The sequence below is a fragment of the Dermacentor silvarum genome, chromosome 10 (genome assembly GCF_013339745.2).
Source record: "Dermacentor silvarum isolate Dsil-2018 chromosome 10, BIME_Dsil_1.4, whole genome shotgun sequence".
NCBI lineage: Eukaryota > Metazoa > Arthropoda > Arachnida > Ixodida > Ixodidae > Dermacentor > Dermacentor silvarum.
In genome coordinates, this window is record NC_051163.1 from 153,599,802 (window position 1) to 153,612,052 (window position 12,251).

At 51.1% G+C, this 12,251-nt stretch overlaps 1 protein-coding gene and 1 long non-coding RNA gene across 5 annotated transcripts in view; one reads left to right on the forward strand and one right to left on the reverse strand.

Annotated features, from left to right (window-relative positions):
• The window catches only part of LOC125940630 (uncharacterized), a 48,620-nt gene that overhangs the window by 23,376 nt on the left and 12,993 nt on the right, over positions 1 to 12,251 (forward strand). The window lies entirely within an intron of this gene.
• LOC119431091 (Down syndrome cell adhesion molecule) overlaps positions 1 to 12,251 on the reverse strand; it is a 69,670-nt gene that overhangs the window by 19,140 nt on the left and 38,279 nt on the right. For all 4 annotated transcript variants that reach the window (XM_049657031.1, XM_049657030.1, XM_037698566.2 and 1 more), the window contains 6 exons: positions 10,624 to 10,768; positions 9,596 to 9,744; positions 4,033 to 4,155; positions 2,841 to 3,005; positions 1,681 to 1,751; positions 465 to 687 (listed from right to left, as the gene is read on the reverse strand). In XM_049657031.1, the coding sequence (XP_049512988.1) occupies positions 465 to 687; positions 1,681 to 1,751; positions 2,841 to 3,005; positions 4,033 to 4,155; positions 9,596 to 9,744; positions 10,624 to 10,768 (876 nt within the window). The remainder of the gene's footprint in view (positions 1 to 464; positions 688 to 1,680; positions 1,752 to 2,840; positions 3,006 to 4,032; positions 4,156 to 9,595; positions 9,745 to 10,623; positions 10,769 to 12,251) is intronic.

Here is a 12,251-nt window from a genome sequence, read left to right on the forward strand (position 1 = left end):
GTACGGCAGCGGTGTCGGCTTTCACACCACGCCACAGTTGCGTCGCATGAGAAGTGACAGGCTGGTTTAAAGCTGGCTACATGTATTTAACGGGAGCCCGAACCATTTTCTAGACTGAACAGTGAAGTGTTTCGAAATGCATAGATAGGTGTAAATACTAGTGCAAATAGTCTCCTTTCCTCCATCCTCCACCCCCTCTCTAGATCTTGAACATCTATCGCCCGTTCTTGGTAAATACACTGACATTTTTTGGTCTATATCGTGTCGTGTAATACTTTTTTCCCCTTTCTTTTTTTCCCTTTCGCATGCTTTACCATTGTTTCCTATGACAAACCATAGGAAACAATGGTACAGCGCGTCCCGCTAAATGAACTTCTCAAACAACAAACCCACCCACGTAAAGAATTAGATTCGGTCAGCTAGGCACCACTGTGTCATATGTGCGTACTATATAGTATAAGTACCTCCGTTGAGCGTGATGCAGGCGACCTCCTCGGAGGCCGGTCCCGAGCCCACCTCGTTGAAGGCCTTGAGCATGAAGCGGTACGTGGAGGCAGCCTGCAGGCCCCGGAAAGTGCGTTGCTCGGTGTCCCTGTTCACCGTGTCGTGCACGAACGGGGTGCCGTCCATCTTGTGGCCGATGTAGTAGCCCTTCAGCTCGCCGTTCAGCTGGTCCGCCGGCGGGGGCTGTGCAGCAGGCGTGTGTATAACAGGCACAGTGAACAATTGTGACTTGAATATGCCAAGATGGATGGCCGAGAAACCCTATAATCATGCGAGGCCGTGGCTTTGAATTGAATTGGCTGTCTCGTGTAAGAAGTGCACGAACCGGAGAGCTAGACGCATGTGCGAGAGAGAGAGAGAGGAACAACTTTTATTGAAAACGGCAAGTGTAATGCTTTGAACTTATCAACCGCTGGAGCACGTTGAAAGTGTCTGAGGCATTTCGTAAGCATCGCCGCACGTATTGCTTATAGCCATGGATTGCTCGAAGCGTACAAAACAGTAGTGAGGACCTGCGTCGCCAAAATGTTTCGGGACTGTACGTCGTCTGGCAGGCAGGGGTACATCGAATTGGTTGTGTACTGGAAATTGTTTTCACCTGCTGTGTCTGCGCTATGGCTGTGGTGTTCTGCTGCCGACCACAATGTCGTGGATGTGATTCCCGGCCGCGGTGGTTGCATTTCGGTGAGGGGCGGTATGCAAATTAACACTTAGATGTACGTTAGACCACCCCTGGTGGTAGAAATCAATCCAGACCCTTACACATCCGCTTGCCTCATAGCCGACTACGCAGCGCAGCGTTGGAACGTTATAAGCCCCAAAATTAATCAAGTTTTGTTGTGTTCTGAAATTGCTGCATGTCAAAGTCTTGTGAAGACCTTTAAGGTGTTTCGTCAGTGGCCTTAAGTATCATTGTAGTTCCTTTGCTCTGCAACTCTGTGCTTTCGGTACAGCATACTTGAAATCAGCGTGGAAAAACAGTCACGGCAACAGGGTACAAGATCAGCGTTCATCCTGCGTCCTTCTTTTCATGTTGCCGTTGCGTTCCGTGCATGATTTCAAGTCATGCGTCCATTCCAACTATCCCAGCTTTCTACCGTGTTTCCGGTGGTACCACAAAATGGGCTTAGAAGAGCCTCGTTACGCGACTTGATAGGAATGTCAGAAGCCACTCACCTCCCAGGACACCTTGATGTTCCGGGTGTCGAGGGCCTCGCACTGGACGTTCATAGGTGGTGCGCTGGGCTCTGCGAGTGCGAACGGTGCGGGTACGGTATGTGCGTTAGGAGTGGCTGAGAGACTTTGTTTAGTTATTTAGGTACTCTAAAGGCCCTAGAGAGCATTAAATAGGGGGGGGGTGAGCAATACGAGATCATTGTGTGAAATATAGAAAAAAGAAATATGCATTTGCGTGCAACGATGACGCTCAAAAAAAGAGATGGGAACAGTTTCAAGCGCACGCGCGGATGTGATGGCGGCGATGAGAGAACACCATTTGCGGTCTAAATTGCGGAGAACAAATAGAAAAGGTATTAAATCTTGCTCTGAGGAGGCATAATTACCTTTGCTTTGTTCGAGTATATGAAATGGCTTTGATACCTCGAGCATGCGTTTGCGCCTTGGCTTTTATTTTTTATGGCAAGACTCGTCTTTGAAACTCCCATTATCTGTTGGGTGACCCAGCTAACGTTATCCAAACTGTTCAAAAAGAAAAAAAAAAATGTACACGGTGCGAGGTAGGATTTTATGACCTACCATGTTCGGTCATCAGACCTAGCTGGGAAACGCGGTATAAAGAGAGATGAAATGAAATAGAACTAAAGGTAGGGAGGTTATCCACCTAATTTCAGCTGGTAAAGCTGGAAATCTCCCAAGGCTATAGTCAGTGATTGGGGAAGGGGGTATATCTACACAACAGATTGCCACTTGGTGTATGCGTTGAACTTGAGAGAAGGAAGGGGGTTACGCTTTCCCTCGTTGCCTTGTGCTGGTGCCCATCAAACAGGTCCATTTATTTAGTACACCCATTCTCCTTGTATACGTACACTCTTGCAAAAAACTGGTGGAGGTGCCAACAGAAACATCACGCCTCCGCTAGTCCGCAGTATCTGTTTTCTTGGGCCAACTGCAAATTACGCTGACTGCCTTCCGATGACAGTACGACCTTGCACAAGATTGAGGCCATAAGCCGGACCCGGCTTATGGCCTCAATCTTTTGATCAACGACTGTCGCTGCACTCCCCAGGTTATGCAATAAAAAAAAAATGCGGGGAGAGGTGAAGTAACTTATGAGGTGCCTATAGATGTATTATTTGGTTGTGAGAAAGGGTCTTCACCTTCGGCGGCCGTCTGGAAGGTGATGGTGTCTGAGGGGTCCCCGAAGCCGACCGAGTTTTCGGCCAGCACCAGTGCCAGGTACTCTGTGCCCGGATGCAGGTTAGTGACCATGAGCGACGTCCGCATGCCGTCCACTTCCTGCTCCTGGAGAACGCTGCCGCGGGCTGCGGAAAGGGGGAGAAGGTTCGACTCTGGGTATGCGATAGACGGCTGTGCGTGCCCCCGAGGTCAGGCTGGTGCATGCACAACCTATACGGGTACTGAGGTGTAGCGTATAGCCGAAACCTCGTTACACCGAAATTGATGAAGAAAGATGGGAAAAGATTGAGAGAGCACAACTAGAACGTTGGAACGATGATATTTGGTATTTTAGAACGTGGCTGGTAACACACACGCACAAAGTATACCAAGCGTTTTGTTAAGCAGTTGCTGGCTACTAGCGAGAACGACAGACGCCTCGAACGCATCATGGTATCAGAGGTAGCATGCGCGTACGTACGTAGCGCAGTTCGAGTCCATTCTATCCGCAAGTAGCGTTTAGTTCCTCATTACCTTGTAGCCGCGGATGCAGGAAGGCGAGCTTTCTGGTTATTTTTTCTCGTTCCCCCGCACGGCCGGCGCCGCCGTTGCCGCGGAGGCGAGCGCCTTCTGGTGGTGGTGCAATGAACCCAGCGGCGCGCGTACTCCGCTGTAATTGGTTGGCCTATTCGGCAAGAGAACTGTCAGGCCGCAGCTCCCACGGTTACGAAAGCCGGCGAAATTTGCAAAGAAAAGTTTAAAGTTATTTCTAAAAAAAAAGGACCCCGTTATTTCTCGCCGGAAGTGATGCAGTACGCGCGGCTCCTCAGCTTGACCTTGGAGATTAGGCGCTACCTGCCTGCGGCTGACCGCGGCTGTGAAATCTCAGAGGCAACATGGTGGCATTTACGTCACATCTGCTAACCACGCGCAGGCGTCGCCTGCTTTTGCTATTTAAAGACTGCTATGAAGAAAATTCGACAATTACCAGTCTTGCAGCTTTGCCACGATTGCTGCACCAGTACTCATATGATACTCACGTAAACCGATTTAGCTAGACTGAAATTTCGTCGGAGTTCTGCTTTCAGAGCGAGCGGGAACGGGGTGCCGTGGTGGATCCTAGCGGCTGAGCGTGTTCACTGCTATCTCAAAACGCCGATAGCGAATACTCACACGACTTCCTCCAGTAGCGAAAGACGTATCGGTTGACGGGTCTCCTGGGCGGCGACCACTTGACTGACACGTAGCGGCTGCGTCGCTCCGTCACCACCACGTCGGTCGGGCTCTCCGGCGGCTCTGCAGTGGATAAGGGTTCGTTAGTGATGATTGCGTTGTTAGCGACGACTAGTGAGAACAGTCGCCCAAAATATGGCTGCAACGATAGTCAGTAACGCTTGAAAGAAAAAAAAATGCAGGGCCCTTCCCCTGTCAAGGAAAATGGGGGTAAGCGAAGCTTGTGGCAAGACGACACTGTCGCAGGCGTTCCGCTTCCCTTGCCCTAAACTCAGGGTAGGCGGGTCTTCGCTGACGTTTGGCCTCATCATCGCGCTCCCACAACTCGGGGTCCATGGCTCTTCGCTGCTGACGTTTCACCTGGGCTTCGGAAGCTGTCACGCTAGAATCGGACGACAAGCTTCGCTTACCCCCATTTTGTCTACAGGGCAAGGGCTGGTGATTTTGTCTCTTCGGGTTCTACGTGTGACAAGGGTAGTTCAAGGGCGCGTTACAGGTCCCCGAGCCTACAGGGGTATTTGCCATTGAGCTTGGACCCTTTCTGCACTATCGCCAGGATCAGCGTGACACCGCCTCTACCGCCGACACTTGTCAGCCTATAAAGCTTCGCTTAAAAAGGGGATGCGGGGGAGGAGGAGAACTGCCTCGTCCTGCGTTCATTTCCATACCCAAGACAAGCGTTATTTTGCGTAGCAGGATAGCGAAATGAGCACCTTGGTGAGATTTTTAGAGGCACTGACAACGCGGCGCCTCGTTTATCAATTACGGAATGCGTGTCGTCACTGCGCGGCGCCTCATCTAGTCCTTGGATTGTAACTTGGAAACTAGCGTGCCGTGTCCGAAAATTGCGGGCTGCCATCGCCCGAACGTACACTCAGGTTCTTTGTGCAAAAAAGTAACAACAGCAACTGGAAGATTATTTGATAGAACGGCAAGCGTTCCAACGCCGTCACCGTGACGCTCGGGAGATTAATTGAGCACGTAATAGCCGGACATTTCGTCGGCACTTCACTGCAAGACGGCAGCGTGAAGAGAAAATTTCTACACCGGTTTCCCGAGCGATGTAACTTGCGAGGCCAGCGCTTCATCATATGAACGCAAAGACTAAGTTCAAGTTTATTGGTTGTTATTACATGTAAAAAAAAAAAATATTTAAAGAGGGGGGGGGGGGGGGGATGCTTATGTTATACACAGCATCAGGAGGTCCCAGAGTAAGAAACTGCCAGGGCGACCTCCTATGATTAGTGGACTACATAAGAGATTAGAGAAGCAAGAACAGGGCGAAAAAAAAAAAAAAAAGCGTCAAGAAGTACAATCCGTAGGGCACCATTACGGGGGAAAAAAAGCGGACGATGATGTTTAAACGTCGTGGCCGATGTAGCCTGCGTTCTCAAGCCGAGTACAACAGAAAATGAAACTGCCAAAAAGCGCCTATTAAAATAAACGGACTTATGCGGTTTAACGTCGCATAACGGCCCAGACGCTATGAGTGTCGCCGTAGTGTGTGTGCGTGGGGGGGAGGGGGGAGATGGGAGAGGGGGGGTGGCAAATTGTGACCACCCCGGGTTCCTTAACATGCATGCGCCTAAGTAGTCTAAGCTATGCGAACGTTCATGCCTTCCGCTTCCTTGGGACTGCGACCGACGCGGCTGGGAATCGAACCTCGTGCTCAGATGATGATGATTAGTGGAGTTTATTGGTGCAAGGGCCAGGCTCGTGTTCAAGACAGTGCTGGCTAAAGAGTAACGCAAGCCGCACACGATGGCGCTACATGTTTGATTTCAAAGCACCATTGCAACAAAGTAGCAGTGACGCAATGAGAATACCACAGGTGGTTGCTGTCATTGGAGAGACATCACTGCAGCTCCTGAGTGTCTACGGTGGTATCGCTGTAGTAAAATCCATGACAGCGTAGTGCCCCGTCTTCGCATTTTTATTTTCCCTTCTGGCGTTGGCTTGGTTCCTATTGAAGGGAGCTAGACAGCGGCCGCGGCGTTCTGCCGTTGAGCACTAGCTAGGTCGCGGGTTCGGTTCACAGAGGTCGCATTTCAATGGAAGCGAATTGTGTGGAAACGCTCGTGTACATTTTAGCTGCCGTTAAAGGGACGGTGAAGAGAAAAATTAAATCAGATTAATGTCGTCTCACGAAAAAAAAAACATTTTTAATTTTGCGGTGAGAGGTTAATTATTACGAGAGCAAATCATACTCAAAGTAACTTTTTTTTTTTCATGTTTCGCCCAGAAGCCTCAGAGCCTTTACATTAGTCCGACGTCGGTGATTTCAAGGTATAATTTTCTATTAGGGCCGTTGTGGACTCGAAACTTTCTTAACGCACTATTTGGCTCTATTAGAATACGATAGAGTCCAACTTTGCCGATAAATATTAACCAAGCCCGAGCAAAAACCGTCAAAATTCACGACGTCACGGCGCACAGGTGCGGAAACTTCAAAATGGCGTTGTCGCCTGTCCATTGTTTTTTTCATTTTTTCCGACTTAACGAGCCCCCTCTCGCGGTAAGAGAGGTGGCTATAAACGCAGCTCAAGCCACCTGTTAAAGCGAAGCGTTCAGCGCCTCTTCGACTTTTGCGCTGCTGCTGTTTACTTGCACGCCGCGCTGGGAGGGGGGGGGGGGGGGTCAGAGCGTGTATGCACATGGCAGCAACGTGGCAGAGAGGAAAGTCGACACGAGAAACTCGTTTGGACCTTTTCATCGCGTGGCATGTGCACAATGCCCTCTGGAGATACCTGGTTGTCGCCACATTAGCCTCTTGACAGCTGTAATTATCCGTGAGCCCCCCCCCCCCCCCCCCCGAAAAATAAAAGCATTGCAGCAGAAACTGCAGCGCTTACCTGCAAGTCCTTAACGTGCAACTTAACGTGCAAGTCCAGAGGGCGCGTGCATAAAGGCGAGGGACGAGATAGGCGACGTGAACGACGTTTCGGTACAGCGGGCCACAATGCCCTCTGGACGGCGGAAATAGCGCAAGTGCATTGCACGAAGCTGCCGCGCTTGCCGCCGTGCTCACGCGCAACAGCAACGACAGGTCAAGGGGGAGGTAGGGATAATAGGAGAGAGGGAGTAGAGCGAGGAGGGAGGGAATGGGTAACACCGGATCCCGTACCGACGTAGTCACGACACGGGTGATTAACGAGCAACCTTGCCCCTCCGCGCGCGTGGCAGTTCACCTTACGCGGGAGAAAGGCAATGCGTGGTCAGAAAGCATCGCTCGTTTGGGCGCTCTCCAGTAACGGAATGAGTGAATGAATGACGCGTCTCCCTGTGCGTACTGCGTATTGCGTTTAAAGAACACAAGTGGTGCAGGCAAGGCAACATTTAACATCACGTCACCATTGTCGTACGCCGTCAACATCACCGCCAAATACCGTCAATGAACGCAAACAGCACAGATAGCTTACATCGATTCCCACAGTGCGTGGGATCTACGTATCCTTTTCTCTTTACTGTGCCTATGGATAACTCCAGGTGATCGAAATTAATTTGGAGCCCTGCACTGAGGCGTCTGTAATATCCTGATGCATTGCTTTGGGACGTTAAACCGAATGGATGACTGACTGAATCAATTATTATTGCGATAGCAATTATATGGACACTTCAAACGGATTTCTACCGTCGGCGTCGCCGTGAGGTTCTGTATAGATTCCAAGGGCGATAAAATCGTCGCCGCGCGCCGCATGCGCGAGCGAAAGCGCGCGGGGGACGCGCGCTATCACGGAGGGCGAACTTCTCCGCGCGCTATCACGGAGAGCGAACGCACGGCGGAAAGTAAGTGGTTTGCATGGAAAAGGAAAGGTTGGCGCTATCTTCTGCAGCCCTTGAGGGAGCACGGCTCGCGACCGTCGCGCGAAAGGCCGTGGGGGTATGGGAGGGAGGGAGGCGGGGCGGCGCTGTGCTCCGGCACCAAAGGCGTATCTTGCCACTCAATCTCCCACGCGAAAGCACGAAAGCAGCGCGGGAGGGAGGTGGGGGGGGGGGCAGCTACTCCTCTGCCAAACAAATTCTCCTCTGCACTTTGCCCGGCGGTGCTGGTCGCCCGCACCGTCTCTTATCTCCACACGGCTCTGACCTTTGTTTGCGCTGTGCATTCGCCGCTCAGTTTCCGTTGAAGCGATACACCGCGCGAACCTGCGCTTGCTGCCAGCGTTTAGGCAGTCGTTGTCTGCGGTCATTCAGTGTGATCTATTCATGTTTACTTGTGCGCGCTGACACCATGCACGATTGTTAATTCAGTTAGTAAGCGAATGTGTCCAAGTTTATGCAGCCGATAAAACCACTATCCCTACTCCGAATAGATCTCTACTAATTTGCTATCGCAATCGATGTTTCGCCTTTCGGGCGAAACTGCGACATTTTGAATCAGTCAATTACATTGATTGAGGCTTAGGCGAATCAATTGCGCAAACATACAACTGCTTTCGTTTAACCGGACACCTTTTCCTGCTGTACGCCAGTGCTTTGCGCTGATTTTCACTCACGAACCTCGAGCGATTAACTCGTCCCTGTTGTTATGATGCGTCTATTGGTTGCTGTAATTTAGAGCGCCGACAAAAATTCCGCCCTCTGTGACCGACGGCAGCGTGCCGTGTTTAGGAGCAGGTTGTCAAAGCTGACGGTGGTGACAGCGCCTAGCTCTTTCTTCTTTATGTGGGTCATTCACCCCGGAATCAATAAGGCCGAAACCGCCCCAGGCTATATAAAAACCTTGCATCATTAGTGCTTATTGATGTCTTTCCCGAGCGTGAAAGCCTGTCGGCAGTGTTGGGAGGCAAACAGGTCAGTTGAAGGCGCATATAGATAATAGTCAGATTCTGCAAGCAGCCAATCATTAGTCGACCATTTCACCATCGCCTCTACTGTGTACGTGCCGTGGGACAAAAGAAAATTTCCAAAAGTTCACAATCAAGTAGAAGACTATGATAGATTGATTATGGACAACACATTTTATAAGTCACTACTGCAGTATCGCTGTGAAACGGGCCTGCATGCTTATATTTAGTTTCGTACGGACGTTATGCCGCGTGGCATCCCAATCGCGCAAAAAAAAAAAGAAAAAAAAAGGAGGATGCTTAAGATTTGCCTTCAAGAGTGGAACGCGATAGCATTCAAAGATCCCTGGCTGCTTATCAGGTTTTTTTCTCGTATATTCAAATTACAATCCGACGCTATCGCGTCTGGAAGTTATGGTACGTTAAGTCGTACTTTACGATTTTTTCTGACGGATTTTACTTTGAGAAATTCAACTTTTGTTCACTAACGCCTTGCGCCACGTGAAGGGCCTGCCCGGTCGGGGAGGTTCGGGATGATGTGGTTCGGCTTGATTATTTCCGACGCCGGCGCTTACGCCGACGCCGGATTTTCTCCGACACGGGGCCCTTTTAAGCTGTCGCGTAAAAATAATTAAAAAAAAAGCACAGTGCTCCGTATCACGTAACACATTTCAGGAGCGTAATTCGCAGTGATTCGCGCGAGACTCCTTCCTTACCGAGCACGGTGAGCCGGAAGGTGTGCTTGGTCTGTCCGTAGTCGTTCTTGGCGACGCACACGTAGGCCGTGGCGTCCTTGCGCGCGCTGTTGTGGATCACCAGCACCGAGGTCACCCCCGTGGCGCTCATCTCCTCGTGGGTCTCGTACCTGCGACCACGGGTGCGCGCCGGAGCGAGCGTTGGCATGCACAGTTGCGGGGCGTTCGGACACCGCAATATGTAGCACCCGGCAATCTCCTCGCGCGACGGTTGCGGGTGGGCGAATGGTCAGCCGAACGTCACCTCTATGTCTGGCCTAACTGCGACGACAAGTGTTTTACTTTTTGACAACGCTAGATCAACCTGGACACGAGAGCCATTCGCGGTGACAAGGTTGCGCGGACTGCGGCCGCATGCGTCGCTACCTCAGAAAGCAGAGCCTGGTGGTGTCGGAAATCGACTGACCGCAGACACCCAGCCCGTTATACCTAGTGGCACGGATGGGGTTTACTTCGTTCTTTTTAACCCCACCATTATATGACCGCAGACACCGCCTGTGGACCTTACATGCGGTGGCTTAGACATCATTGTGAATTGTTCAAGTAAAACCTTGGTTTGAGCTAGTTGGCATAGATTCATAATTAAAGCAAACTTTTCGGCGCGAACTGAACGAGGACGACGAACACAAATTACAGGACGGCCGCCAACTTCCAACTGATTTAATTTATTACCACAGTTTCGAACAGTGCTGTAAGATCTCCTTTGCTGTGTGAAATAGAATCAGTTTGAAGTTGACGCGTATCCTGTTGTTTGTGTTCTTCGTTTAGTTTGCGTCAAAATGGTTGTAAATCGGTTCTCCCGTAATTTTCTTTTCATCCCTTAACCCTCCTCCCTCTATGAAGGGTAGCAAACCAGACGTTCGTCTATTTGACTTCCCGGCGTTTTATCTATGTCTCTCTTTTTCATGGCGTTTCGGAACGCGTCGGCGTGCCGGTCGTCTCTCCTATATGCGCCCGACAACGAACGCGCGGGCTCAGTCATTGCGTACCTGTCGACGGAAGGCAGAAGCAGGGTGTTATCCTTCTCCCACGTGACCACCAGCGGATGCTGCCCACTGGCTTCGCAGGCGATCTTGGCGATGTCCCCGCGCTTGACGGACACATCCGACGAAGACTTGCTGATGCGCGGAGGAACTGCAACGGAATTGGATTGACATCGTCATTTCACGCGTTCCTTTGACGCACTAACGCACCAGTACTGTGGAGTGTGAAAAGTGATATCTGCGTTCGAAATCTCCAATGTGCGCAGCGTGGTAGGAAAGTTGGCATTTCCTTGCGATTTGCGTTATAGCCTATGGTATCGCCGCCTATGAAATAATGCGCACTATATAGACTTCCTCCGGGGCTATTACGTCGCATACCGTTGCCTGCAGCTCACTTGCCGGTTACAGAAGGCGTGCGTGATTCTATAGATGGCTTGCACTGAAGTCATCCTAGCCGCTATGTTGGAGAACCAGCGCTCTGATAAGCTGCGTGCGTGACGTCAAGCGCAAGCTATCTATTGGCCCTGAGCATTTTTATCGTCGTACAGAAAACTGCCTAAGCCACAGACCTTGACCGGAAATATAAGACGTATTATAAGTTGTTTGTGGGCTCGACTGTAGTAAATGCATTTCAAATTGGACTTGTCAAAGTGCAGTGCCGAACGAACTCCGCTTCTCACAAAGCGCGAGGCTGAAAATCTGCATGGGAACGCTAGGCGGGGGGTTTCGTAGTTTCGTTTTTGATCCATGCATCGTCGCGCACAGTGTTTGGTTGCGTGTTGCGTGGCTCGGAAAAACGTTGACTTCGCGGGAAACAGCCAGAAAATGCCTCGTGTGTGTGCGTAGTGTTGAAGGCTGTATAAATGGCCCAAGGCGCTTGCTCAGGGGCAGTTGCAGTGTTGACTCGATTGCGTCCTTTCATGTGGTGCCGTGCGGTGAGCCCCGGCTCCCCGGCGTTCGCAATGGCTCAGTGCTCTGCCGATGATAAAACGGCAAAAGAGCCAGAGAAACCGATGGTGTTCTCTTTGCATTTCTCGCCCTCGGATTATGTGTATAATCCTGCCCTCGGAAAGTATATTGGCGTGCCCCACAGGCCAGTCCTTTCTCGAGCAGCTGTTCCCTCAATGCGGCCTTCATTAAACCCCCTACCGGTGCCCCTGCAGCAGCAAACTGGCGGCTCGGTGAGTGCTGAATGTCATTAAATAAAGCCACGAAATAACCATACCGAGTACGTGCGCAAATTTCTACGCTTGTTCTGTCGGGAACGTCGTCACCTGGCGGACCGGACACACGCCTTCCGTCGCCGAAAACGAAGCTCAGCTTTGCGTGCGATGGCGGTGGATCACCGCCATCGCACGCGGAAACACCTACCACTCGAGCACGGAGGATCATTTCGCGCTCCGTTTCACTGAATATCGCTGAAATGCAGTCCTGCTTCCCTGGCGAGCTCTTCGTTGCAAGGTTCAGCGGCAGCAACGGTATCCATCGCGGCGAACGCAAACGCAGCGGCCATGCAGCCATGATGCAGCCAGCGCCTCGGCCGTTTACGCAAGCGGTGTCGTATCATGGCGCATTCTGATTTGCTGAGAGCAATGAAATCTGTGACGACGCTGCTTCAGCGCCAAATCTGGGGT